The 12,380-nt window shown below is 40.8% G+C and overlaps 1 protein-coding gene across 1 annotated transcript in view; it reads left to right on the forward strand.

Annotated features, from left to right (window-relative positions):
• Positions 1-6,634: 6,634 nt before the first annotated feature.
• Positions 6,635-12,380, forward strand: part of LOC139421664 (polycomb protein suz12-A-like) — a 41,701-nt gene continuing 35,955 nt past the window's right edge. The window contains exons 1-3 of the mRNA XM_071172750.1: positions 6,635-7,402; positions 11,159-11,205; positions 11,705-11,769. Of these exons, the coding sequence (XP_071028851.1) occupies positions 7,201-7,402; positions 11,159-11,205; positions 11,705-11,769 (314 nt within the window). The 5' untranslated portion in view covers positions 6,635-7,200. The remainder of the gene's footprint in view (positions 7,403-11,158; positions 11,206-11,704; positions 11,770-12,380) is intronic.

Below are 12,380 nucleotides of genomic sequence, written 5' to 3' on the forward strand. Positions count from 1 at the left end.
GCAAGACAACAGTGTGTTCAAAAGGTGGGTTTTATAGCATTTATTACAACTGTTATTAATTGTACAGCACAAAGTATCAAATAAATCAATGGAAGATGTGCCACACTCCCAGGCTCCTGAGCCTGAGCTTGGATTTGGCAGTTTGGTTTTAACAGAAGAACTAAGATGTTTTGGATAATTTTTGTCCCCTCAACACCGACAATGTTTCTATTTTTGTGCTCGTTTTGTTTTCATCCCGTACAGTAGGTGGCGGCAATACACTTTTTGAGTGTAGTCTGCCCCAATACATATAAAGAAAAAGAAGTAGCGCGTGTGTGCGTCACTAGTTACCACAGCCACAAGGTAAGAAGGCCCGCCTACTCGACCAATCAGATGTGGGAGTGTGATGACGTGAATGCTGGCTTACGCTTCGTGGGAAACGACCAATCAGGTGAGGGAGTGTGATGACTTGTTTGCCGACCGGCTCGCAGGGGCAGAAAAGAGACCTGTATTTCTTTTATCCAGTGATCCATCATTAAACCAACCGTTCTAAATGCAAAGTGGTAATCAGATGTCTTATTCAAGCTCAGGATGTTTGCCTTAAGCTGCATCGTTTTTAAAATGGCACGTAAGACCAACAAATTGATATATCTTTAATTTTAGATCTTTATTTTCAAAATCCGCGAGTAAAACGTTTACAGTTTCACAGAAATGTTCACACACATTTCAATTTTGGAAATTGTCTGATTTAAGATGAAAATGTCTACCCTGTTACTTTATTTAAATCCATCTTTTTGGTATTTTGTACCAGTTTCCAAAGGCATGGTCTTCAAGCTATGGAATATGGTCAAAACATTTTCATTCAAATAATCATTACATACTCTTGCAATAAGTGTCATCGAATCTTTAGTGACCCATCTTCTTCCATCTTATTGAGGAACATTCCACTGTTAGTACTTCAACATTATTCTAATTAAATGTTATATGAAGTGTATGGTGTAAAGGACAGTGATCCGTCTATAAACTTACTTCCTTCTTGTCTCTTTCAGCAGCATACAGTGCATTGCGACAGTATTCGGCCCCCTTGAACTTTGCGACCTTTTGCCACATTTCAGGCTTCAAACATAAAGATATAAAACTGTATTTTTTTGTGAAGAATCAACAACAAGTGGGACACAATCATGAAATGGAACGACATTTATTGGATATTTCAAACTTTTTTAACAAATCAAAAACTGAAAAATTGGGCGTGCAAAATTATTCAGCCCCTTTACTTTCAGTGCAGCAAACTCTCTCCAGAAGTTCAGTGAGGATCTCTGAATGATCCAATGTTGACCTAAATGACTAATGATGATAAATACAATCCACCTGTGTGTAATCAAGTCTCCGTATAAATGCACCTGCACTGTGATAGTCTCAGAGGTCCGTTAAAAGCGCAGAGAGCATCATGAAGAACAAGGCACACACCAGGCAGGTCCGAGATACTGTTGTGAAGAAGTTTAAAGCCGGATTTGGATACAAAAAGATTTCCCAAGCTTTAAACATCCCAAGGAGCACTGTGCAAGCGATAATATTGAAATGGAAGGAGTATCAGACCACTGCAAATCTACCAAGACCTGGCCGTCCCTCTAAACTTTCAGCTCATACAAGGAGAAGACTGATCAGAGATGCAGCCAAGAGGCCCATGATCACTCTGGATGAACTGCAGAGATCTACAGCTGAGCTGTCCATAGGACAACAATCAGTCGTATATTGCACAAATCTGGCCTTTATGGAAGAGTGGCAAGAAGAAAGCCATTTCTTAAAGATATCCATAAAAAGTGTTGTTTAAAGTTTGCCACAAGCCACCTGGGAGACACACCAAACATGTGGAAGAAGGTGCTCTGGTCAGATGAAACCAAAATTGAACTTTTTGGCAACAATGCAAAACGTTATGTTTGGCGTAAAAGCAACACAGCTGAACACACCATCCCCACTGTCAAACATGGTGGTGGCAGCATCATGGTTTGGGCCTGCTTTTCTTCAGCAGGGACAGGGAAGATGGTTAAAATTGATGGGAAGATGGATGGAGCCAAATACAGGACCATTCTGGAAGAAAACCTGATGGATGGAGTCTGCAAAAGACCTGAGACTGGGACGGAGATTTGTCTTCCAACAAGACAATGATCCAAAACATAAAGCAAAATCTACAATGGAATGGTTCAAAAATAAACATATCCAGGTGTTAGAATGGCCAAGTCAAAGTTCAGACCTGAATCCAATCGAGAATCTGTGGAAAGAACTGAAAACTGCTGTTCACAAATGCTCTCCATCCAACCTCACTGAGCTCGAGCTGTTTTGCAAGGAGGAATGGGAAAAAATGTCAGTCTCTCAATGTGCAAAACTGATAGAGACATACCCCAAGCGACTTACAGCTGTAATCGCAGCAAAAGGTGGCGCTACAAAGTATTAACTTAAGGGGGCTGAATAATTTTGCACGCCCAATTTTTCAGTTTTTGATTTGTTAAAAAAGTTTGAAATATCCAATAAATGTCGTTCCACTTCATGATTGTGTCCCACTTGTTGTTGATTCTTCACAAAAAAATACAGTTTTATATCTTTATGTTTGAAGCCTGAAATGTGGCAAAAGGTCGCAAAGTTCAAGGGGGCCGAATACTTTCGCAAGGCACTGTACTTATCAAATCAAATGTATTTATATAGCCCTTCGTACATCAGCTGATATCTCAAAGTGCTGTACAGAAACCCAGCCTAACAGCAAGCAAGAGGGGGGTGGCCAGTACTTCTCTTTGGCTAGTCCTTCCTCTGGTGCCATTCATACAGAGCCTTCAGAAAGTATTTACACCCCTTGACTTTGTCCTAGTTGTCTTGTGTCACAGCCTGAATTTAGATGTTTTTTTGGTCACTGGCCTACACACAAAACCCCATAATGTCAAAGTGGAATGATGTTTTTAGAAATGTATTAAAAATTAAAATCTGAAATGTTTTGAGTCAATAAGTATTCTACCTTTTTATGGCAAGCCTAATTAAGTTCAGGAGTAAAAATGTGACCGACCGCCCCGATTCGGTCTTACGTAGCAACATTTCAAATGTTGTTTTTAAACACTAGATAAAAGTAGAGCTACACTGCAGTTGAGGAACAATGGGAAAGTAATTATGTTTTGAAAGTTGATAAACTTGTAACCCCACTTTTTGAGAAAATGGCCCTTGAATGTTTTGGTAGACCTACTGAAGAGCCCTTCTTTGTCTACACCCATTCAGCATTGTTCACACGCTCTTAAGCCTTAGACCACACCCATTCAGCATTGTTCACATGCTCTTAAGCCTTAGACCACACCCATTCAGCATTGTTCACACCCTCTTAAGCCTTAGACCACACCCATTCAGCATTGCTCACATGCTCTTAAGCCTTAGACCACACCCATTCAGCATTGTTCACATGCTCTTAAGCCTTAGACCACACCCATTCAGCATTGTTCACACCCTCTTAAGCCTTAGACCACACCCATTCAGCATTGCTCACACCCTCTTAAGCCTTAGACCACACCCATTCAGCATTGCTCACATGCTCTTAAGCCTTAGACCACACCCATTCAGCATTGCTCACACCCTCTTAAGCTTTAGACCACACCCATTTAGCATTGTTCACACCCTCTTAAGCCTTAGACCACACCCATTCAGCATTGTTCACACGCTCTTAAGCCTTAGACCACACCCATTCAGCATTGTTCACACCCTCTTAAGCCTTAGACCACACCCATTCAGCATTGTTCACACCCTCTTAAGCCTTAGACCACACCCATTCAGCATTGTTCACACCCTCTTAAGCCTTAGACCACACCCATTCAGCATTGTTCACACGCTCTTAAGCCTTAGACCACACCCATTCAGCATTGTTCACACCCTCTTAAGCCTTAGACCACACCCATTCAGCATTGTTCACACCCTCTTAAGCCTTAGCCCCACCCGTCTCTTTAAGGATTCACACGTGAGGTCATGTGCTAAACAGAGTTAGAAATGTAGTTAACAACCAAAGATTTCAAGACTAAAAGTTGTGAAAGTAGTAGCCTACAATAAGGAAAAACTCCAAGTAAAAAATACACTATCTAGTCCTTGACCTTTATCGTAGTCTGACTTTGGTGTGGTCCCGTGTGGCTCAGTTAGTGGTGCTTACAACACCAGAGTTGTGGGTTCGATTCCCACAGGAGACCAGTATGAAAAATGTATGAAGTCGCTCTGGATAAGAGTGTCTGCTTAAATTACTAAAATGTAATGTTGTTCTTCACATTACTGTCTCTGATAAACACACACTATATGAATTTAAAGTGTATTTGTCACAGGATACAGAAATACATGGTTATTTACATAGTAACAATAGAACGTGTCCAGACTCAAAGATTTTATAATTATTAGATTACGCTTACTCAGAAACTAGTCTAAATTGATGGATCATGTACACGAAATGCCATATAATCACCACCCAATTCACACTGGAGTTTCTTACCATAGAAGACAGTGAATTTTCCAGAGTGGCCGAGTTGTGACTTAAATCTGCTTGAAAATCTATGGCAAGACTTCTGAAAAGAATAGATTAGAAAACAATAAATAGGCAAATATTGTACGATCCAGGTGTGCAAAGTTCTTAGAGACTTACCCAGAAAGATGCACAGCTGTAATTGCTGCCAAAGGTGATTCTAACATGTATTGACTCTGGGATGTGAATACTTAGAGTAAATTAGATATTTCTGTATTTCATTTTCAAAAAATTTGCTAAAAATTTCTAAAAACATGTTTTAACTTTTTCATTATGGGGTGTGTTGTAAATAGGTGAGCATTTGTTTTTATCCAGTTTGAATTCAGGCTGTAACACAACAAAAATGTGGACTAAGTCAAGGGGTCTGAATACTTTCTAAAGGTACTGTATGTCTTTTTGCCCACAACTTGAAATGGGAGGCTATAAAAAAAAAAATTAAGAGAGTTGCACGCTCTACAGTTGAAGTCAGAAGTTTACATACACCTTAGCCAAATACATTTAAACTCTGTTTTTCACCATTCCTGACATTTAATCCTAGTAAAAATTCCCTGTCTGAGGTCAGTTAGGATACCCACTTTATTTTAAGAATGTGAAATGTCAGAATAATAGTAGAGAGAAGGATTTATTACAGCTTTTATTTCTTTCATCACATTTCCCAGTTGGGTCAGAAGTTTACATACACGCAATTAGTATTTGGTAGCATTGCCTATAAATTGTTTCACTTTGGTCAAAGGTTTTGGGTAGCCTTGTTGGGTGAATTTTGGCCCATTCCTCCTGACAGAACTGGTGTAACTGAGTCAGGTTTTTAGGCCTCCTTGCTTTCACACGCTTTTTCAGTTCTGCCCACAAATTTTCTATGGGATTGAGGTCAGGGCTTTGTTATATCTCATGATGCCATCTATTTTGTGAAGTGCACCAGTCCCTCCTTCAGCAAAGCACCGCCACAACATGATGCTACCACCACTGCGCTTCACGGTTGGGATGGTGTTCTTCGACTTGCAAGCTTTTTCCTCCAAACATAATGATGGCCTAACAGTTATATTTTTGTTTCATCATTTTGTTTCAGTTGCAAACCGTAGTCTGGCTTTTTTATGGCGGTTTTGGAGCAGCCTTTCAGGTTATGTCGATATAGGACTAATTTTACTGTGGATAGATACTTTTGTTCCGGTTTCCTCCAGCATCTTCACAAGGTCCTTTACTGTTGTTCTGGGATTGATTTGCACTTTTCTCACCAAAGTGCGTTCATCTCTAGGAGACAGAACGCGTCTCCTTCCTGAGCGGTATGACGGCTGCGTGGTCCCATGGTGTTTAAACTTACGTACAATTGTTTGTACAGGTGAACGTGGTACCTTCAGGCGTTTGGAAATTGCTCTTTTTTTCGGAGGTCAAATGCTGCTTTTCATTGCTGACCAGCAGATGTCATTAATGTGCATATTGTTAAAAGATTTGCATAATTAATATTTTTTTCAGCATGATTTGGTGAAAGCCCCAAAGGCTTCAGAAAAGTCTTGGTTTCCCATCAATATTTATGCTAGCTAGCTAGCTCATTTTAGATGAGAGTAGCAAAAGTTAGCTACCATCTAAAATAGAAAAGACAACTTTCCATTTTTTTCCCCAAAACTTGTGGCCTTACTCAATGTTATAAATTTGAGTGATGTTGCCAACTGGGAAGTTGAGAAAAAAAACGATCTCTGACTTGGAAAAAAAATTGCTTTGAAAGGTTGTCCAAGTCGGGAACTCTGGCATCTTTTCTTGAGCTCCGACTTTCCAACCCGAAGATCACTGACCTCACTTTTTCCAGTTCCCAGTTGTCTTGATAGCACCATTGGCCCTCAAACTTGAACTCCAGACACGCCATTTCGAAAATTAGGCGTTTCCCGCGAAACGGAAAATGCGTCATCACACTCCCTCATCTGATTGGTCGGATAGGCGGGTCTTCTGACTTTGTGGCTGCGGTAACTAGTAACGACTTGCGTGTGAGTGGCAAACGTTTCTCTACCGAACGTCATCTGCCAACCCGTGATGATTCGCACCAATCACAACTCTCACTTCTCCAAACAACGTCTCTGATTCGACTAGGATCTGTGAGGGCGGTTGCTTTCAAGTCACCATTTGAATTATTGCGTTCAGGGAGTTTATGCCTGATATGTGGGAGAGAAAAAAAACGGTCAATTTGACTGTTTCGTAGAAGCTCTCAGGAAATGGTTCATTTGCGTAGAGTTTTGTAGCTTTACCAAACCAACATAGCATTATTTCATGGCATCTTTCCAACTCACCTTATTTGTTGTGATATCTACAGCGATTCAGCAGGTCCAGCTAACAAGCTAGCTCAGGGTTAGCATAACTAGCTAACTGACGTTCAGTAGGAAACATAGCTACACACAGATAGCTAGGTGAACGTGCCGGGTGCTTGCTAACTTCTCTAATTTCGTGCGTCCTTGCGATTTAATCGAAATAGTTTCTCTGACGAACTTTTTTCTAGCCAACAAACAATGCATTTCTACAACAAGACTAATGTTTATTCCATGAATTTGACAAGAAGATAGCTAGCTAACTTTGCTGGCTAACACCGCCTGGCTAGCTTCAGCCTGCTCGTTTTTGGTAACGTTACTCTTTGTTTTGACAAAGGACTTGACTTTTTTTTCTTCCATATTTGGAATATACCTGGGACATTTTGTATTTCCTGGGCCATGTCTCCCCAGAAGCACGGTTCTTCTGACGGCGGCAACAACGTATCGGGTCCGGCTGTGGGATACGTTGGTACCGGTGGCGGCAGAGCGAACGGCCGTGTCTACCACCACCAGACAACTGCAGTTGTGATGCCCGCAGCCAAGAAGCCGAAAATGGAACTGGTTCAAGCCGATCATGAGTTGTTCTTGCAGGCATTTGAAAGTGAGTTGCTGTCATTGTCGTCATATAATGTTGTTGCATGATTAGCTATCTTTTTATTGCTAGATTGTCATTTACAATCAATCTCTATTTAATCTAGTTTATATAGTGTCCCTTGTGAGGCATCTTTCGAAAAACAAAATTAGAACCACATTTCACCAGAAAGACGTCATGTTCAAAGCATCTGACAACATGATTTGACAGTCATCAGTATACAAAGAAATCTGACCCCTATTTTAGATTTATAGCTAACTACTGTAGTTAATTTATTTTACCACGTGTTTGCTTACTTCCTCCTCTGAAGAGATGTGCCAGAACTACTTTAAGAAATGAGCACGTGCTGCCTTTTAAATATTTGTTTAATTTTTTTATTGAACCTTTTAACTAATTAAGAACAAATTCTTATTTACATTGACGGCCTACCAAAAGGCAAAAGACCCACTGCGTGGACGGGGGCTGGGATTAAAATAAAAATATAGGACCAAACACACATCACGACGAGAGACAACACAACAGTCCATAAAGAGAGACCTAAGACAACATAGCATGGCAGCAACACATGACAACACAGCATGGTAGCAACTGTGTACTAACTAACGTGCTTCTACACCTGCATTGCTTGCTGTTTGGTGTTTTAGGCTGGGTTTCTGTAGAGCACTTTGTGACATCAGTTGATGTAAGAAGGGCTTCATAAATACATTTGATTTATTAATGCAACACACATAAATATGTATAGGGTCACTTTCACGTTAAAGGGACCCATGATCACCAACATGGGAAGTCTATATTTGTGGAAAATTTAAAGGTGTGTATATATATATATATATTTTTCAACCATTTCCCATCCTAAAAATTAGGAATAAGCAAAGGCTTTGATTTCTGGTCAAACATATGGAAAAGGGGGTCTTAGAAAACATCTACCAGAAAGTATTAAAAGGTTTTAGAAATGCATTAAAACACAACCATGTTGGAAGTAAAGACTCCTAAAATCAACCCTTATACACTGCTCAAAAAAATAAAGGGAACACTAAAATAACACATCCTAGATCTGAATGAATGAAATATTCTTATTAAATACTTTTTTCTTTACATCGTTGAATGTGTTGACAACAAAATCAAACAAAAATGATCAATGGAAATCAAATTTATCAACCCATGGAGGTCTGGATTTGGAGTGACACTCAAAATTAAAGTGGAAAACCACACTACAGGCTGATCCAACTTTGATGTAATGTCCTTAAAACAAGTCAAAATGAGGCTCAGTAGTGTGTGTGGCCTCCACGTGCCTGTATGACCTCCCTACAACGCCTGGGCATGCTCCTGATGAGGTGGCGGATGGTCTCCTGAGGGATCTCCTCCCAGACCTGGACTAAAGCATCCGCCAACTCCTGGACAGTCGGTGGATGGAGCGAGACATGATGTCCCAGATGTGCTCAATTCGATTCAGGTCTGGGGAACGGGCGGGCCAGTCCATAGCATCAATGCCTTCCTCTTGCAGGAACTGCTGACACACTCCAGCCACATGAGGTCTAGCATTGTCTTGCATTAGGAGGAACCCAGGGCCAACCGCACCAGCATATGGTCTCACAAGGGGTCTGAGGATCTCATCTCGGTACCTAATGGCAGCCAGGCTACCTCTGGCGAGCACATGGAGGGCTGTGTGGCCCCCCAAAGAAATGCCACTCCACACCATGACTGACTCACCGCCAAACCGGTCATGCTGGAGGATGTTGCAGGCAGCAGAACGTTCTCCACGGCGTCTCCAGACTCACGTCTGTCACGTGCTCAGTGTGAACCTGCTTTCATCTGTGAAGAGCACAGGGCGCCAGTGGCGAATTTGCCACTCTTGGTGTTCTCTGGCAAATGCCAAACGTCCTGCACGGTGTTGGGCTGTAAGCACAACCCCCACCTGTGGACGTCGGGCCCTCATACCACCCTCATGGAGTCTGCTTCTGACCGTTTGAGCAAACATGCACATTTGTGGCCTGCTGGAGGTCATTTTGCAGGGCTCTGGCAGTGCTCCTCTTGCTCCTCCTTGCACAAAGGCGGCGGTAGCGGTCCTGCTGCTAGGTTGTTGCCCTCCTACGGCCTCCTCCACATCTCCTGATGTACTGACCTGTCTCCTGGTAGCGCCTCCATGCTCTGGACACTACGCTGACAAACACAGCATACCTTCTTGCCACAGCTCGCATTGATGTGCCATCCTGATGAGCTACACTACCTGAGCCACTTGTGTGGGTTGTAGACTCCGTCTCATGCTACCACTAGAGTGAAAGCACCGCCAGCATTCAAAAGTGACCAAAACATCAGCCAGGAAGCATAGGAACTGAGAAGTGGTCTGTGGTCACCACCTGCAGAACCACTCCTTTATTGGGGGTGTCTTGCTAATTGCCTATAATTTCCACCTGTTGTCTATTCCATTTGCACAACAGCATGTGAAATGTATTGTCAATCAGTGTTGCTTCCTAAGTGGACAGTTTGATTTCACAGAAGTGTGATTGACTTGGAGTTACATTGTGTTGTTTAAGTGTTCCCTTTATTTTTTTGAGCAGTGTATTTTGTTTTGGGGAAGTGTTTCTGCCTTCTGTAAGTTTAAGAAAACCATCCCTTGATATTTCGTTGTCAAAAACCCACATAGCTAGCTAGAGTGTTTTTACTGACATACATTTTTTTAATGAATTATTAAGTGATTACAACTCCAAATCCAGTCATCAAATCGGTAACAGAATTTCAGAAAAATCGGTAACAGAATTTCTGCAATTAAATTGGCTACAATGGGGAATCATAGTAGTCACAAACCACAGTTGGATTCACATGTTTGGACAGTAGAGTACAGTAAAGAAAGGTATAGTTCCATACAGTATACAGTAGAGCACACTAGTTGAGTATACTGTACTGAACTCTAATGAACTGAACTATACTATATGGAACTATACAATACTGCACTCTACTCTACTGAACTATACTGAACTCTACTGAACTATACTCTATTGTACTGCATTATACTCTACTGAACTATCCTCTACTGAACTGTACTGAACTCTAATGTACTGAACTATACTCTATTGTACTGCATTATACTCTACTGAACTATACTCTACTCTACTGTACTGAACTCTAATGAACTGAACAATACTCTACTGTACTGAACTCTACTGTACGAGTATACAAGTAAGATTGTTGTTTATGTAATTTACTGTAAGCTAATAAATGTTGACCCAGTGTCAGTTTCAGAGCCAACAATAATTACCCTTCTAGGATAAATAGTCTGACAATAACATTATACATTATATTGATAACAATGTAATTTACTGTGAACTTAGTGAATGTTCCATCAGTCTGTTGTTATCAATATAATGTTATTGTCAACAATGTAATTTACTGTGAACTTAGTGAATGTTCCACCAGTCTGTTGTTATCAATATAATGTTATTGTCAATGTAATTTACTGTGAACTTAGTGGATGTTCCACCAGTCTGTTGTTATCAATATAATGTTATTGTCAATGTAATTTACTGTGAACTTAGTGGATGTTCCACCAGTCTGTTGTTATCAATATAATGTTATTGTCAATGTAATTTACTGTGAACTTAGTGGATGTTCCACCAGTCTGTTGTTATCAATATAATGTTATTGTCAATGTAATTTACTGTGAACTTAGTGGATGTTCCACCAGTCTGTTGTTATCAATATAATGTTATTGTCAATGTAATTTACTGTGAACTTAGTGAATGTTCAACCAGTCTATTGTGTTTCCAGAACCGACCCAGATCTACAGGTTTCTCAGAACAAGGAACTTGATAGCGGTACGTTGGAAACCTTCTCAGCACCTGTCATTCTTTACTGTCTGTGGCCTCTAATGGTGTGTCTGTTATGAAGATGGTAACCATTTCATGTACCTCCTAGAATAGCGTTCTGTTGAGCAGATAAAGACTTACCTTGAACCAGCTGTAACATGGCTGGTTAATGATGTCTGTTTTGAAGATGGTAAAGTTTTGATGCGCTGCACAGTTCCACTAGATAGAATGGCCTTCTTTTGGTCATTGGACAATCTGTTTGGTCATTGGACAATCTGTTTGGTCATTGGACAATCTGTTTGGTCATTGGACAATCTGTTTGGTCATTGGACAATCTGTTTGGTCATTGGACAATCTGTTTGGTCATTGGACAATCAGTTGCAACATTTCTGTCATTGGAAAGTGCAGAACATGCAAGTGCAGCAACATTTCTGTCAAAGTGCAGAAGATGCAAGTGCAGATTTCTAATAGTTTTTTTTCCCTTGTCATTTTGTTGTTGTATTTTCAGCCCATATTTCTGCACAGAAGCCTCACCTACATGTCCCACAGAAACTCCAGAACCAACGGCACACGGTAAAAACCTGCCTTAGCCATTTAGGTTATTCTTCAATAACACAAACTCCACAGCAAATCAAGGGGAGGGAAAAATAGGTTTATTTGAGAAGGACAAATCAAGATGTTATGCTGGGATGTTCAGATGTTCAGTCTCCCCTCTCAGCTTTTCTCCCCCCGAACAAAGGAACAGGATGCTGTTTTATAGCCTAGGGGTTGACCAATCAAAACTCCTTTGCAGTATGACTGGACCAATGGCCAAATAACCAGTATCCTGCTCCAGACTGTACAGAACGGAGCTCTGAGTTCAGGAGTGAAAATTCCACACATTCTTAAACGGCTGTTGAACTGAAAACCAACTCCTATTTACATTGACAATTCCCTATTGACCATTTTTAGTGTTTATATTTTGTTTTTAGTCCTCTCGTCCTCTCGTCCTCTCGTCCTCTGCGCTGTGTATTTCTCTTGGACGTATTCTTACACCTGCATGAAGGTGTTGATTCTATCTGTTAAATGTTTTCACGTGTACATTGACATGTTAGCCACTCTCAGCATACTCATGAAGCGAGTTTGATGAGTTTCCAGTCTTTTTTAAAATAGCCTACATGAGCAGCAGACATAATGACCGTGAA

This window comes from Oncorhynchus clarkii, chromosome 12, assembly GCF_045791955.1.
Source record: "Oncorhynchus clarkii lewisi isolate Uvic-CL-2024 chromosome 12, UVic_Ocla_1.0, whole genome shotgun sequence".
In the NCBI taxonomy this organism is placed as follows: domain Eukaryota; kingdom Metazoa; phylum Chordata; class Actinopteri; order Salmoniformes; family Salmonidae; genus Oncorhynchus; species Oncorhynchus clarkii.